The sequence below is a fragment of the Onychostoma macrolepis genome, chromosome 13 (genome assembly GCF_012432095.1).
Source record: "Onychostoma macrolepis isolate SWU-2019 chromosome 13, ASM1243209v1, whole genome shotgun sequence".
NCBI classification, from domain to species: domain Eukaryota; kingdom Metazoa; phylum Chordata; class Actinopteri; order Cypriniformes; family Cyprinidae; genus Onychostoma; species Onychostoma macrolepis.
The window spans coordinates 28788998-28801396 of NC_081167.1; the positions used below are offsets into that span (position 1 = coordinate 28788998).

The 12399-nt window shown below is 33.9% G+C and overlaps 2 protein-coding genes across 5 annotated transcripts in view; one reads left to right on the plus strand and one right to left on the minus strand.

Annotated features, from left to right (window-relative positions):
• acoxl (acyl-CoA oxidase-like) overlaps positions 1–7167 on the minus strand; it is a 57218-nt gene extending 50051 nt beyond the window's left edge. For 3 of the 4 annotated variants that reach the window (XR_009273867.1, XM_058795289.1, XM_058795287.1), the window contains exons 1-10: positions 6934–7167; positions 6657–6753; positions 6227–6313; positions 5718–5804; positions 3226–3324; positions 2639–2753; positions 2208–2294; positions 2046–2118; positions 1279–1411; positions 141–175 (exon numbers count right to left, since the gene is read on the minus strand). Coding sequence is in view for 3 of the 4 variants with exons in the window: in XM_058795289.1 (XP_058651272.1) it covers positions 141–175; positions 1279–1411; positions 2046–2118; positions 2208–2294; positions 2639–2753; positions 3226–3324; positions 5718–5804; positions 6227–6313; positions 6657–6753; positions 6934–7058 (938 nt within the window). In the remaining variant the exon portion in view is untranslated. The remainder of the gene's footprint in view (positions 1–140; positions 176–1278; positions 1412–2045; positions 2119–2207; positions 2295–2638; positions 2754–3225; positions 3325–5717; positions 5805–6226; positions 6314–6656; positions 6754–6933) is intronic. The other variant, XM_058795288.1, reaches the window with a different exon arrangement.
• A 1853-nt stretch (positions 7168–9020) lies between these two features.
• lhcgr (luteinizing hormone/choriogonadotropin receptor) overlaps positions 9021–12399 on the plus strand; it is a 31744-nt gene continuing 28365 nt past the window's right edge. The window contains 1 exon segment of the mRNA XM_058796648.1: positions 9021–9622. Coding sequence (XP_058652631.1) covers positions 9468–9622 — 155 coding nt within the window. The 5' untranslated portion in view covers positions 9021–9467.

Below are 12399 nucleotides of genomic sequence, written 5' to 3' on the forward strand. Positions count from 1 at the left end.
CGTTTGAAGGAGCGCGACCGTATAATACTGATAAATAATTACAGGGAATTCTTTTGATCTTTTACCACTGATGCATCATATCTGAATTTCACATGAACTTGCACAACATTCACACACACACAGATTTTTTAACATCATACCTGTGACTGTAGCGTACTGCAATGACGAGCCCCAACTGTAAAGAAAACACAATGTGTAAAGTTGAAAGTTAATAAGACAGTTTAAACCCTGGTCCTGGACATAATTAATAAATGCAGTTCACCCTAAAATGATCATTTACTCATCTTAAAGTTGTTAAAAACTTGCATGACTTATTTTCATCTGTGAATTACAAAATGAGATATTTAGCAGAATGACCAAGCAGCTCTTACTACTATATTATCGCCCAGCTCTTTATATAAAGTACGTTCAACTTTATCCGCATACATACAGTGCAATTGCATAGAGCAATATACACTATATAACAAATCTCAACTGCTTGATTGCTTGTATTGTCACAAAATGTTAACTATTTTATCGCCCAGCTCTAATCTGCTAAATGCAACTATAAAGGCACGACGATATTAAGATACTGTAAATATTAATATAAGGATTTTCCGCAAAGCTGCTATAAACTATGTGTATTGTGAAGTTATAAAAATTTTTTGACTTGATTTGAAGTGACTCCAGTCCCCTTCCACTTTCACTGTATAGAAAAAAGCTGCATTTTTGTGTTTTTTTACAAGATAGAAAGTCAGAACCATATGTGAGAGAATACATTATTATTTTTCATATTTTCATTTTTCATTCTGAACTATCCTTTAATTTCAGCATACATTTAATGACATAACTATGTCTGAACTCATTTCTTATACTTGAGAATACTTATATATATATATATATATATATATATATAAAACCTACACTCAAAATTATAAATCATGTTGCAACTAACTGAAATAAAACAGTTAAATTGAAATATATATTAAAAAAATAAATAAATAAACATGACAAAGGCACATAATAAAATCACTAAAACGTAAAGTAAAATTAAAATGAATACTGAAAATATAAACGTAAAAGATAATTAAAATATTACTATAATAGTATATAAATAACACTAATATAACACTATTACGCTTGAGATATAACTGCATGTCTCCCTCTTGTGGTGAAGCTGAAGCATCACTGACTTTACTGGGTCAAGCAGAGATGTTGTGATGGTGCATGATAATCATGTTTCCTGAGTAATAACACTGATTACTGTTGTGTTAAATGTGAGTGGAGGTGGGCAGAAACCTTCATGGCAGCCATGGCTTGTACGGTGAGACCCAGGCGGGTGGGCGTCAGAGCAGCAAGCATTGCATTGAAGCGACTGCTTTTACTGAGGATGGGAGACGAATACGAACCATCAGCTGATACAGAACCAAACCTGCAACACACAAATACAATGAGCTGGGAGACACATGCGTTCCCTCCTACATTCATTTAGAACTATTATATACATGAAACACGCACACATATATATATATTTACATGTGTTCTGATAAATGTTGACAAAACACCAAATTTAATTTTTTTTAAAATTAATCTCTGAGAATCTTCTAATCATCCAATAAATAAATGAAATTATACATGATCAAAGAGAAATTTATTTTTAAAAAAGTACTACATTTTAATAATAAAAAATAATAATAGTAAAATATGTAAACATTTATATATTGTTTAAATAATTATTTAAATAATCACTATTTAAATCATTTGATTTCTGTTGGCATCAATGAATTTCAATTATTTTTCCAGCCATTCGTAATTAATGGGTAAGAATTTCTCAAATCATTTAATAAGCGATTGTGCTCATGAATATGTTTAAAAATGTAAGTAAATAAATAAATTAATGTCCATGATATTTCAAGATTTGATTCATTTCCATGATTTTTCCAGGTGCTGATGTTTTCATGTTGTTCATGAATGAGGGATTTTGTGCTATAATCTCATGAATGTCTTTCAGTTACATTTTGTGGTTCACAATGTCTAATCTACAGCAATCCTGTCCATTAACTCACTTTCTCAGCAGATTTTCCCGTGGTATGCGAACGTTATTAAATATCAAAATGCCATTGTCGACTCCATGCAGACCTGCGTAAAAACACAGATATAGTAAAACAGTCAAATATCGAAAACATTATTGAGGAGGGCTGTATTGCAAAATAGTGTTATTATATTACCTTCCTTGTGCTTCATGTCAATGGTCGTCACTCCTGGCCACATGAACCCGTTCTGATCACGGATTGGTACAATAAAGCAGTGGGGACCTGAGACGGACATCTTCTCAATAAGACGCGTGGTTTAGGAGTCATTCATATTCATACAGTACGAGTTATGTACCAAACACAAGGGTTAGTGATTCAAGCTGATTCAGTCATGTTTAACAGATCAGTCGGTGCATAATGCATTTAATGCTTTCCAAACATTTTTAGATAACAAAACAAACAAAGATGAGCACCAACATTTGACCACAAATGTCCACATTTAAGTGGGTCCATGTCTAAATATAGACTATTGGTGAGTTGACAGAATCATTCCAGATATGCTGAACTAATGTGCAGACAGGCTTGTGATGATAATTCAGCATAACCAGTCGTTGCATCAGTCTTACCCTGAGATTCTCCATTTATAATGAGCTGAGCAAACACAGCAGCATAGTTTCCTTTCATTGCGTTACCGATGTACATTTTCTGAGCATCTTCGGAAGGTGTGTGAATAATAAACTCCTGCAAAACAACCATCAGAAACATTTTAAACTCAACTCTGTCTGTTTCATAATAATCCAAGTAAGTGTGGGTTTGAGTCATTTGCGAACAGTGTATTTGTGTCTGGCTTTAGACCAGATTCATCTGTACTCCAATCCAAGGAATAGAAGATCCAAAAATGAAAGATCTTCAGTGAATAACACATTAAATTTCAGTCTGTTCCTCATAAAGCTATTTTACGGGTTACTGAGAACTTTTATAAAACCTTTTTAACCTATTTGGAGCTTGATGGTATAAATCTCAGCTGTATTTTATTCCATAAGTAAGCATGAATATCATATGGGTTTACAACATAAGTAGCTGATGCCAGAATTTATATATGTATATTTTAGAATGTATATTTTCAGGTCAAGTATTCTCTAAATTTGCATTAAAATCACTCTTGACCCCAGATTGTCTGAAGATGAAAGAGTAGAATAGGCTTGGCAATCACCTGTGTGGATTGATCGTATCGGGCCTCAGTGATAATGCCTCGAACATTGCTACCGTGGCCCCTCTCAGTCATCGCAAACATCCCTGTAAACTGTAACTCCTGCAATTAAACACAAAATCGTATAGGACATGTTGCATGGACATTAAAGGAATAGCTCACCCCAAAATGAACATTTGCTGAATATGTACTCCTCCTCAGGCCACCAAGATGAAGGTGAATTTGTTTCTTCTTCAGAACAGATTTGGAGAAATGTAGCATTACATCACTTGCTCACCAATGGATCCTCTGCAGTGAATGGGTGCCGTCAGAATGAGAGTCCAAACAGCTGATAAAAACATCACAATAATCCACACCACTCCAGTCCATCAGTTAACGTCTTATGAAGCAAAAAACTGCATGTTTGTAAGAAACAAATCCATCAATCAGGTGTTTTAATTTAAAGGGGTCATATAATGCCATTTTTGTACAAGCTAATATGATTCTTTAGGGTCTAAATTGAAAGTTTGTAATATACTTTAATTAAAAATTCTCATTAGTATTGTAAGAAAACACTCATTTTACCTGCTCAAAAACAGCTCTGTTTTCAGCACACAGTTTTAGTGCGTGTGTTTTAAATGCTAATGAGCTTTGCTCGCCCGCCCTCTGTTCTGTGGGGCGTTTTGACACAACACACGTGGAGTGTTGCCTTGACAACAGTTGAGGGTATATTTTGAAGAATGGCAGCGGAGTCTCTGAGGATACTGTGCAACCTTATCAATTCGAACCGAGTCGGACCGGAACAGGATGACGGCCCGAAGAAGTTCGACAATTAAGGCTCGAACGGGACGTTTCTGAATGGTTGGTTAACGTAATGTCACTTTTATCTATTTTTGTGTGTACTGTCAGGTAGAGTAGTGAGATCTGACGCTATGTGTTTACTGATCGTTAGTTCATTGACAGATTGATGTTACAGCTAATGGTCATGAAAAATAAATTCGGTAAATGTAGGCTTGTCAGTGATGCGTAACGTTATCTATGCAGTGTTAGGTACAGCTCTCAGGGCGGAAACACTGACATGAGGTCACGGCAGGAATTTTTCATATTGAGAACGTCAGAATAGAAAACATGCATGTACCCTGAATGTAAACATTAGCCACATACACCGTGAAGCGTGCTAGCGATTTGCAAAGATTAATATAAAGGTTAATTAAGCGTTACACTCACTTCTTCTGGAGGTTCAGCAGGAACACGAATAGTTGGTACCGATTCTTTTTCAGGAGCAGCTTCTTAGCAAAACCAGCTTTATACTGACCTTCATTTATAAAGCAGTCTGGTGAAAATGATTCGCGCAAACATGAAAACATTGGCGTTGCTCGTGGGGAATATTCTCTTCAAAAGCGAAACTCAGCCACTGTGTCTTCAGCGGTTCGGACTTAGGAACATCAAAATGACTGCTGTGTTCATTATTGCACCGAGAACAGAACACCACAATCGCTTAGACGCCATTCTGCTCATAGACAGCTCCAGCGTATATCAACAATGACGCGGACTATGATTGACAGCTCGCTCAAGAGCAAGGGCGGGTCTGTGTTGAAACACTGCTGTCAATCAACCATCGTGGGAGGCGTCCGACCGTGTGGCGTCTGCGGTCGACGGCTTGATTTGAGACAGGGTAAAACAAATAAGGAGATTAAAAAAAACACTGGATGGATTTTTATCATTTTATGATGGTTGTGTACAGGCACTGCTAACACACATTTCAGTACAATCAACTTGTAAAAGTGCATGTACCATTATATGACCCCTTTAAAATCAATTCTGGCCAAAATATGAGTTAATAATACATAGTAACGCTCTTTCCAGTAAAATAAAGTCTATCACCTGTTGTTGTCTCACATCAAAATCCACCCACATATTTGTTTGGAACCACTCTGGACTGTTTTCGCCTGTAAACGGTGCTTGATCTGTGCATAATTCTCCCCTGATTCAGACAAGACGACTTTTTCAACGAAGGATGCAAAATTATGGATCGAGGATTGTATTTCAGACGAAAGCAACAGATTGAAGTTAAAACATCTTAATGATGGATTTGTTTTTTTTTACAAACATGCAGCTTTTCATTTCACAAGACATTAATTGATGGACTGGAGTGGTGTGGATTATTGTGATGTTTTTATCAGCTGTTTGGACTCTCATTCTGACGGCACCCATTCACTGCAGAGCATCCATTGGTGAGCAAGTGATGGAATGCTACATTTCTCCAAATCTGATGAAGTAATAAACTCATCTGCATCTTATATGGCCTGAGGGTGAGGAAGCTTTCAGCCAATTTAAATTGTTGGGTAAACTATACCTTTAAATCAATCATTTCAATCATTCTTGCAATAAACAAACAACACATGTGCAAACTCATGGAGACCAAAATGATGAGGACTTTGACTTGCAAACATATTTGTGCACATCTATTGAGCGTGTTCGAGGTCTGGAGGGCAAAGAATTTATTCCTGACTTACTGAAACAGGGAGATACCACTTCATCTTCTGCTCTGGACTGCCTAGATTACTGACAGCACCTCCGTACAGTCCACACACAACACCGAGCTGAGGGTTACAGCAAACAGAGCAGTGTGACTATTCAAATGTGGAATAAATGCAAATATGTAGTGTCATGCATGCCAACACGACATGCAAATGTCCTGAGAACAGCTCAAAATTCAGTTACAACGTAAACAACAGCAAGCCAAAATGTTAGAAATCCTGTCGCTGCTTATTTCAGCGTAATTATTATGAAGCAGCTGGAATTTAAGAACACAAGGTTAAATGATTTTTAAAAGTTGTAAATACAACAATTTGTACGTTTTACAAGAAAATACTACTTCAGTTTTTTTACTTCCAAATTTAAAGTATAATTCAAAATGTTACTTGCCATTTCTTTGTAATTGTTTGTGAAATTTACTAACAATTTCTGAGTGAAAATTTTTTCTACACCATTTCTGTCAGTGTATAACACAAAACTGACAAACCTTGACTCCTGTGGCCATGTCAGCGGAGCAGATGATCTCAGTGATGCCTAAACTCTTGTTTATGAAGCCTTTTTGCTTCTCTTTTAGCTAAACAAAGGCAAATAATGTTTCAAATATGCATTGCACTAAAAAAGTAACATTCTACTTCCTGCATGTTTTTTTTTTTTTTAATCCAGTGGTTTTATGATGTCACGGCAAAAACACTTTTTTGTTCCATGTACCATGATAAAACCATGCTTTTAAGACTTTTACCATGTTAACTTACAATGTTAAGCCCTGGAGGACAATGCAAAATGAATTTTAAGTACTAGAAAATATATCACAGTGCTATTGTTTTTCAAATGACAACATAACTTTAGGATGGTAACACCATGGTACTTGTTGAATGCGTAATAAAGACGTGCAGAAGACTCTCTCATTTCTCATGTACCTGATTTCGAAGGTGTTCTTTCATGAAAGGCAGTCTTAACATGTGATATAGCCTCTCTGCAGTCAGGTCTCTGCACTGATCCAGAGTCAGTTCATAACTGCACAGAACACAGCGAACTCTCGTAAATTCAAATGAAGCGCAAAATGCATTTTTAAAAATGCATTAAAAACAAAAATGCGCACAGCCTCCATCGTGTGTCTGGAAGAGGTGGCTGTATGTTGTATTTACTCAAGATAACTCCCGTGAATCAGTCTTTAAGGAAACACTGTTTACTTACCTGCTGGACTGAAACAGTTCACACGTTGAAATCGCGTCACGAAAAGCATGTTTAATCTCCCAGAATTCTCCATCTAGATATCTGGCCAGGCTGCTGGACTGTATTTGATTCTTGGATGATAACATGACTTGAGTTCCTCGTGTTTTCACTTTCACTGTAACAGTAACATTCCACTTCCGCGTTTGGATGATGTCACCGCGTTGCGCGGCAACACGGCCAATTCACTTTCTTTCTTTTTTTTCTTTTCTTTTTTTTCTTTTTTTTTAATCGACAAATGAATTACATATATAAATTGTACTCATTAATGAGGTTACGAAATGTTTAAAGTTATAGGGCTGTAAAATTATAACATGATCGATGATGATTAAAAAAATAAATAAACTTTTAGCTAAAAAGAACTGGGTTTTATTTCTTATGAAAAAAGTTTTTTTTCCCAATTATATATATATATACATTATTTATATACATTAATTAAAGACTTTTTGATTTATGCATGATGCATCTCAAATGTTATCTTATCAAAAAGTGCTAATCTTTTTGTATTCTGTCTATTTGTTTTCTTTTTATTTATTATACAATTAACAAAAGAAAAAACCTCGCTACGTGTACTGCTTCAAGCTAAGAGAGACTTGTTATAGCGCTTGCACATCATTGCTCTTTTGTTGATTTTGATTGCTTCCATTGTCCTCATTTGAAAGTCGCTTTGGATAAAAGCATCTGCTAAATGACTAAACGTAACGTAACAGTCAGCAATGATGCCATTAAATGAAATGAGAGAAGTGGCCTACAGCTCTGCTGGATTTCATTATGTCCTATCAAGGTTAGATTGCTCCTCCCATTCTTATCACTGGCACAGCCAGGCGCCAGAGTAGAAGCAAATAGACACAAATAAACTACTGGCTGCTTCGCACAGGTCAACGTAGTCTTAGAAAAAACATAACCACTTACTGCCCATACGGAAATGTAAAATATGACATATATTGCCCTATATCATGAGTAAAGCGATATATAATTTTTACATACAGTAAGTGTACATTCTTTGGGTAGATGAAGATATACAGTTTAGGCTATATCATATAAAATCCCCACAGAAAAAATGGTATATTATATACGTATTTTAAGAATATCTATGTAACCTACATGAAATTTATTTTATGTAGCAACTATGTCAACAATATACTGTAGCCTAGCCTATATTTTATTTATATATGCAACAAAAAATCTGTGTTAATATTGTTTTTTTTTTACTTCTATGTCTATCTATCTATCTATCTATCTATCTATCTATCTATCTATCTATCTATCTATCTATCTATCTATATGTCTAAACTGTACTACTTTGACCTGATCTAACCTGACATCTAAAACTGACTTTTATAATGACTAATTGTGATGACGTCATGTTGATTTCAAATTAAACATACAAACATACATACATACATATATATATATATATATATATATATATATATATATATATATATATGTATGTATATTAGTGCTGTCAAACAATTGTGTGTATGTGTATTGTGCATGTGTACTGTGTATATTTATTATGTATATATAAATACACACACATACAGTATATATTTTGAAAATATTTACATGTATATACATTTATATATTTATATTCTTATATTTTATATTATATATAAATATATTTAATATATAAACATAACATATTTTTCTTAAATATACACATGCATGTGTTTGTATTTATATGTACATTATAAATATACACAGTATACACATACATTGTGTAAACAAAAACTTTTATTTTGGATGCGATTAATCACGATTAATCGTTCGACAGCACTTATATATATATATATATATATATACACACACACACACACACACACACAATTTATGCTTTTTTGTGTACATTTATGTCTATACGCTACTGTGTGTGTGTATGTGTACACCTGTTTTTCTATTCAGGTGGGAACTTAAGCCTGAATACACACAGACTCATGGGGACTCGTGTCACAGCGAGGGCCTAAATTGAGGTCTCCACGGGTAAACAAGCTAATAAATCACACAGAATTAAGTTTTTTGAAAATCTAAAAATGCAGAAAGTTTCCTGTAAGGGGTAGGTTTAGGTGTAGGGTTGGTGTAGGGCAATAGAATATACTGTCTGTACAGTAGAAAAAGCATTACGCCTATGGAGAGTCCCCACAAGGATAGCAAACCAGACATGTGTGTGCGTGTGCGTGTGTGTGTGTGTGTTTAGTGAGTTGGACGGGCCACGCGCAGCGCGTTCATTGTTATTTCTGATATGACAAGATGCGCAGACAAACAGTTTATCTGTGAGCTCTTCTCCCAGACCCGATCCCGAGAAAGGACTGTGAACAAGTAGCTACAGCACTATCAGACAACAAACTCTAAATCAGTCGCCTAACAAACTAATAAAAATGTAACCAACTCGTTTATTTTCCCGTCAGTCTCCAGCGCGCGCCCGATCTCCAGTCAGAAACCCGGCGAGAGGAAAGTGGATTTTACCTGTTTAAAAAAGGTGAAAACACGACCAGACAATGTGGAGATGTCTCCTGCTGCTCGTTTCTCCTCTGCTGATGTCTTTCTGCGGAGGTGTGTGTTTCGTGTGTCCGGATATCTGCCGCTGTTCTCAGAAGAGCATCACTTGTAACAGCGCGACGGAAAGCCTGAAGAGCAGAGCTCACAGCAGACTGTAAGCACACTACATCTTATACCCTATCTTTCTCACATATAACTACACATTAAAGTCATATTATGCTGCATTCATTTATTAGGACTTGTGCGTTTGGTTCCCTTTTACATGTCAGTGTTCTGTAAAAAAAAAATAATAAAATAAAATAAAAAAAAAAGAAGTTTTTCGATGCTGAAAGATTATTGGAGTAGGCTGCGTTTTACAAGAAAAATCTTCTTTAAAATTTCTCGTTTAATTCAATACATTACTTGTCCTTTCTTTGCGTGTGAGGGTAACTAGACATTTCTACGTTTCTAAGATTTCTACACCATTTTTTCCCCCAGCAATGTACTGTATATAGGAGACCGGGGCAAGTTGTCACATATAACATATTTTCCATATAAGTTACATTTCTATTGGGGCAAGTTGACACATATGCTTAATATGCTGTAATCTACAATTCATCAGCAAAAATAAATGCTTAATAATTATGTACTGTATATTACAGTAGTTTAAGTGTTTTGTAATGGTTCTGCTTTCCTTTCTTTCTTTTTTGCTGAAAAGCCATTATTTTGGTTCTTAATGCATTTTAAATATAAATATGAAATGGAAGACAGTTTTTCTTTGCTTTATTACTACAATTTCATATTTCAAATGTATTCTCAAAAAAAAAAAACAGACTCTATTAGCTTGTTCTCATCATGTAATGTAGTGTAATGGTCAAAAGGAGCTGTATTTGGACAATGATGGTGGAAATGTTAGATGAGTTTTTATAGTCATGACTGGAAGGTTTGTGTCTGCCTCAGAAATTGACTTTTAAACATGAAACACACCCCGAGACACATTCACGGAGTAAAACTTACATTACAAGAAGAAAATTACATTCACTCATATCAAGATCATATTATTCCAATAATGCTCATCACTTGTCAATGGATAAGAAACAATTTAATTTTAATTTTATACATTATATAGAACTGAGTGAAATATTAATAATAAATAATAATGGATATTTTATTATTATTATATGTATTATTTATTATAATAGTAGCTATAATGGATCATTGGCAGCTTCGAATGCTTGCACATCAAGTACAGTATACATGATGTTCATTAGCATTCATTATTTAATTGATTAGTATAAGTATTTAGAAATGTTTGCTGATTAATGAAACTAATAGGGACTGTGTAAAAACATGCTGAGTAGTCTGCCGGTACGGTAGTGATTCACTGTGATAATAAACCTCCTGAATATCATGTACATGAACACATAAAGCACATCTGACACACCCAAGTCAAGTCAGTTTAATTATGTCATAATAATGCTTATGTTACAGTACAGAATGTTAATTTGGAAATAGAAGAAAACTACAGGGGTGTACGGTATGTCATTTTATTGTGTGTGTGTGTGATTTAGAGGGCCGTTCCCTCTTCTCAGGCATTGTGTCCATGTTCAATTTATTCTCTTCTCAATGTATTTCTAAAGGCTCATGCGATTCTAACAACAAACACATAACAACAACAACCCAAAAGAGACTGTGGATGTGCTTATCTGTGGCTCCATTTCATAAAAAAACATCCCAAATGCATTTGTAGTCTAAATACATGTGTCCCATTCAGTTATCTGAATAGTAAATAAACAGTTATCTATATTTACCCATTTAATATCTGTAAAATGTACAGTTTTATCAATACAGTCCACACAAAATGCATTACACTTCAAATTAAAGCCATTGTTTTGGCTGATGAATTGTGGAAAATGACAACATATCCAGCATATGCTTGCCCCAACCTGACTTGATGTGGAAAATGTACGTACATATATGATATATCCTATACCCCATGTGACAACTTGCCCCGGTCTCTAAATGTATGAACAGTGGCTACAAAAAGTAAAAATTCTCAATAACAACATACTACAAATATGAAAATGTGTGAGTTTTTTATTTATTATTATACCAGCTAAATATATTTGAATTCATTAATCATAGATTGGTTTTGTGCAGTGATTCAGAGATCTTGATTCAAACCTGTTGGCTTGCTTATTTTTACTGTCTCTGTCACAGTTGGAACATGGCTAATATGAGATTGGTTCATACTCAAAATTTTCCTCTGAAATAATATTCATTCACAAAAGTGCATTGGTTTCAGCTGAATAAAAAAAACCTTGGGGTATATATGTGTGTGTGTATAAAATATTTTATTATTTAAATAATAATAATAATAATAATAATAAAAATATTTTCCTGTCATTAAGAAACAATTTATATATTTAACTTAAAACTTAAGTAATAATAGTAAATTCCAATCATTCTAATTATTTATTATTCATTTTAATATTTTAATTATTTATATACTTACATACAACTTATATATATATATATATATATATATATATATATATATATAAAGACAAATAAGTAATAATAATTTAAATTCTATTTTAATTATTAAAAAATAATTTTCTTTAATTTTCTAGTCATTTGTGATGTGTATATATAGAAATAATAATAATAAATAATACTAATTTAAATTATACTTTTATATTTTTTATTATTTAATAATTTAAAAAGAAATTCCATAATTTTTTTGAGTAATTTGTTATGTATGTATATCTGTAAAATAAGTGTTCATCTCAGTGACTATTTAAATAATTGTATACATAAAATACCATTTTGTATATACAAAACAGTATTTTCAGGCTATTCCAGCTAATGCATGCTAAAAGGCCTTGCTCAAAACACAGATTCTTTTAACCGAGAACCGGAAGTTGTGTTCCTATTTCCAACATATTTAGA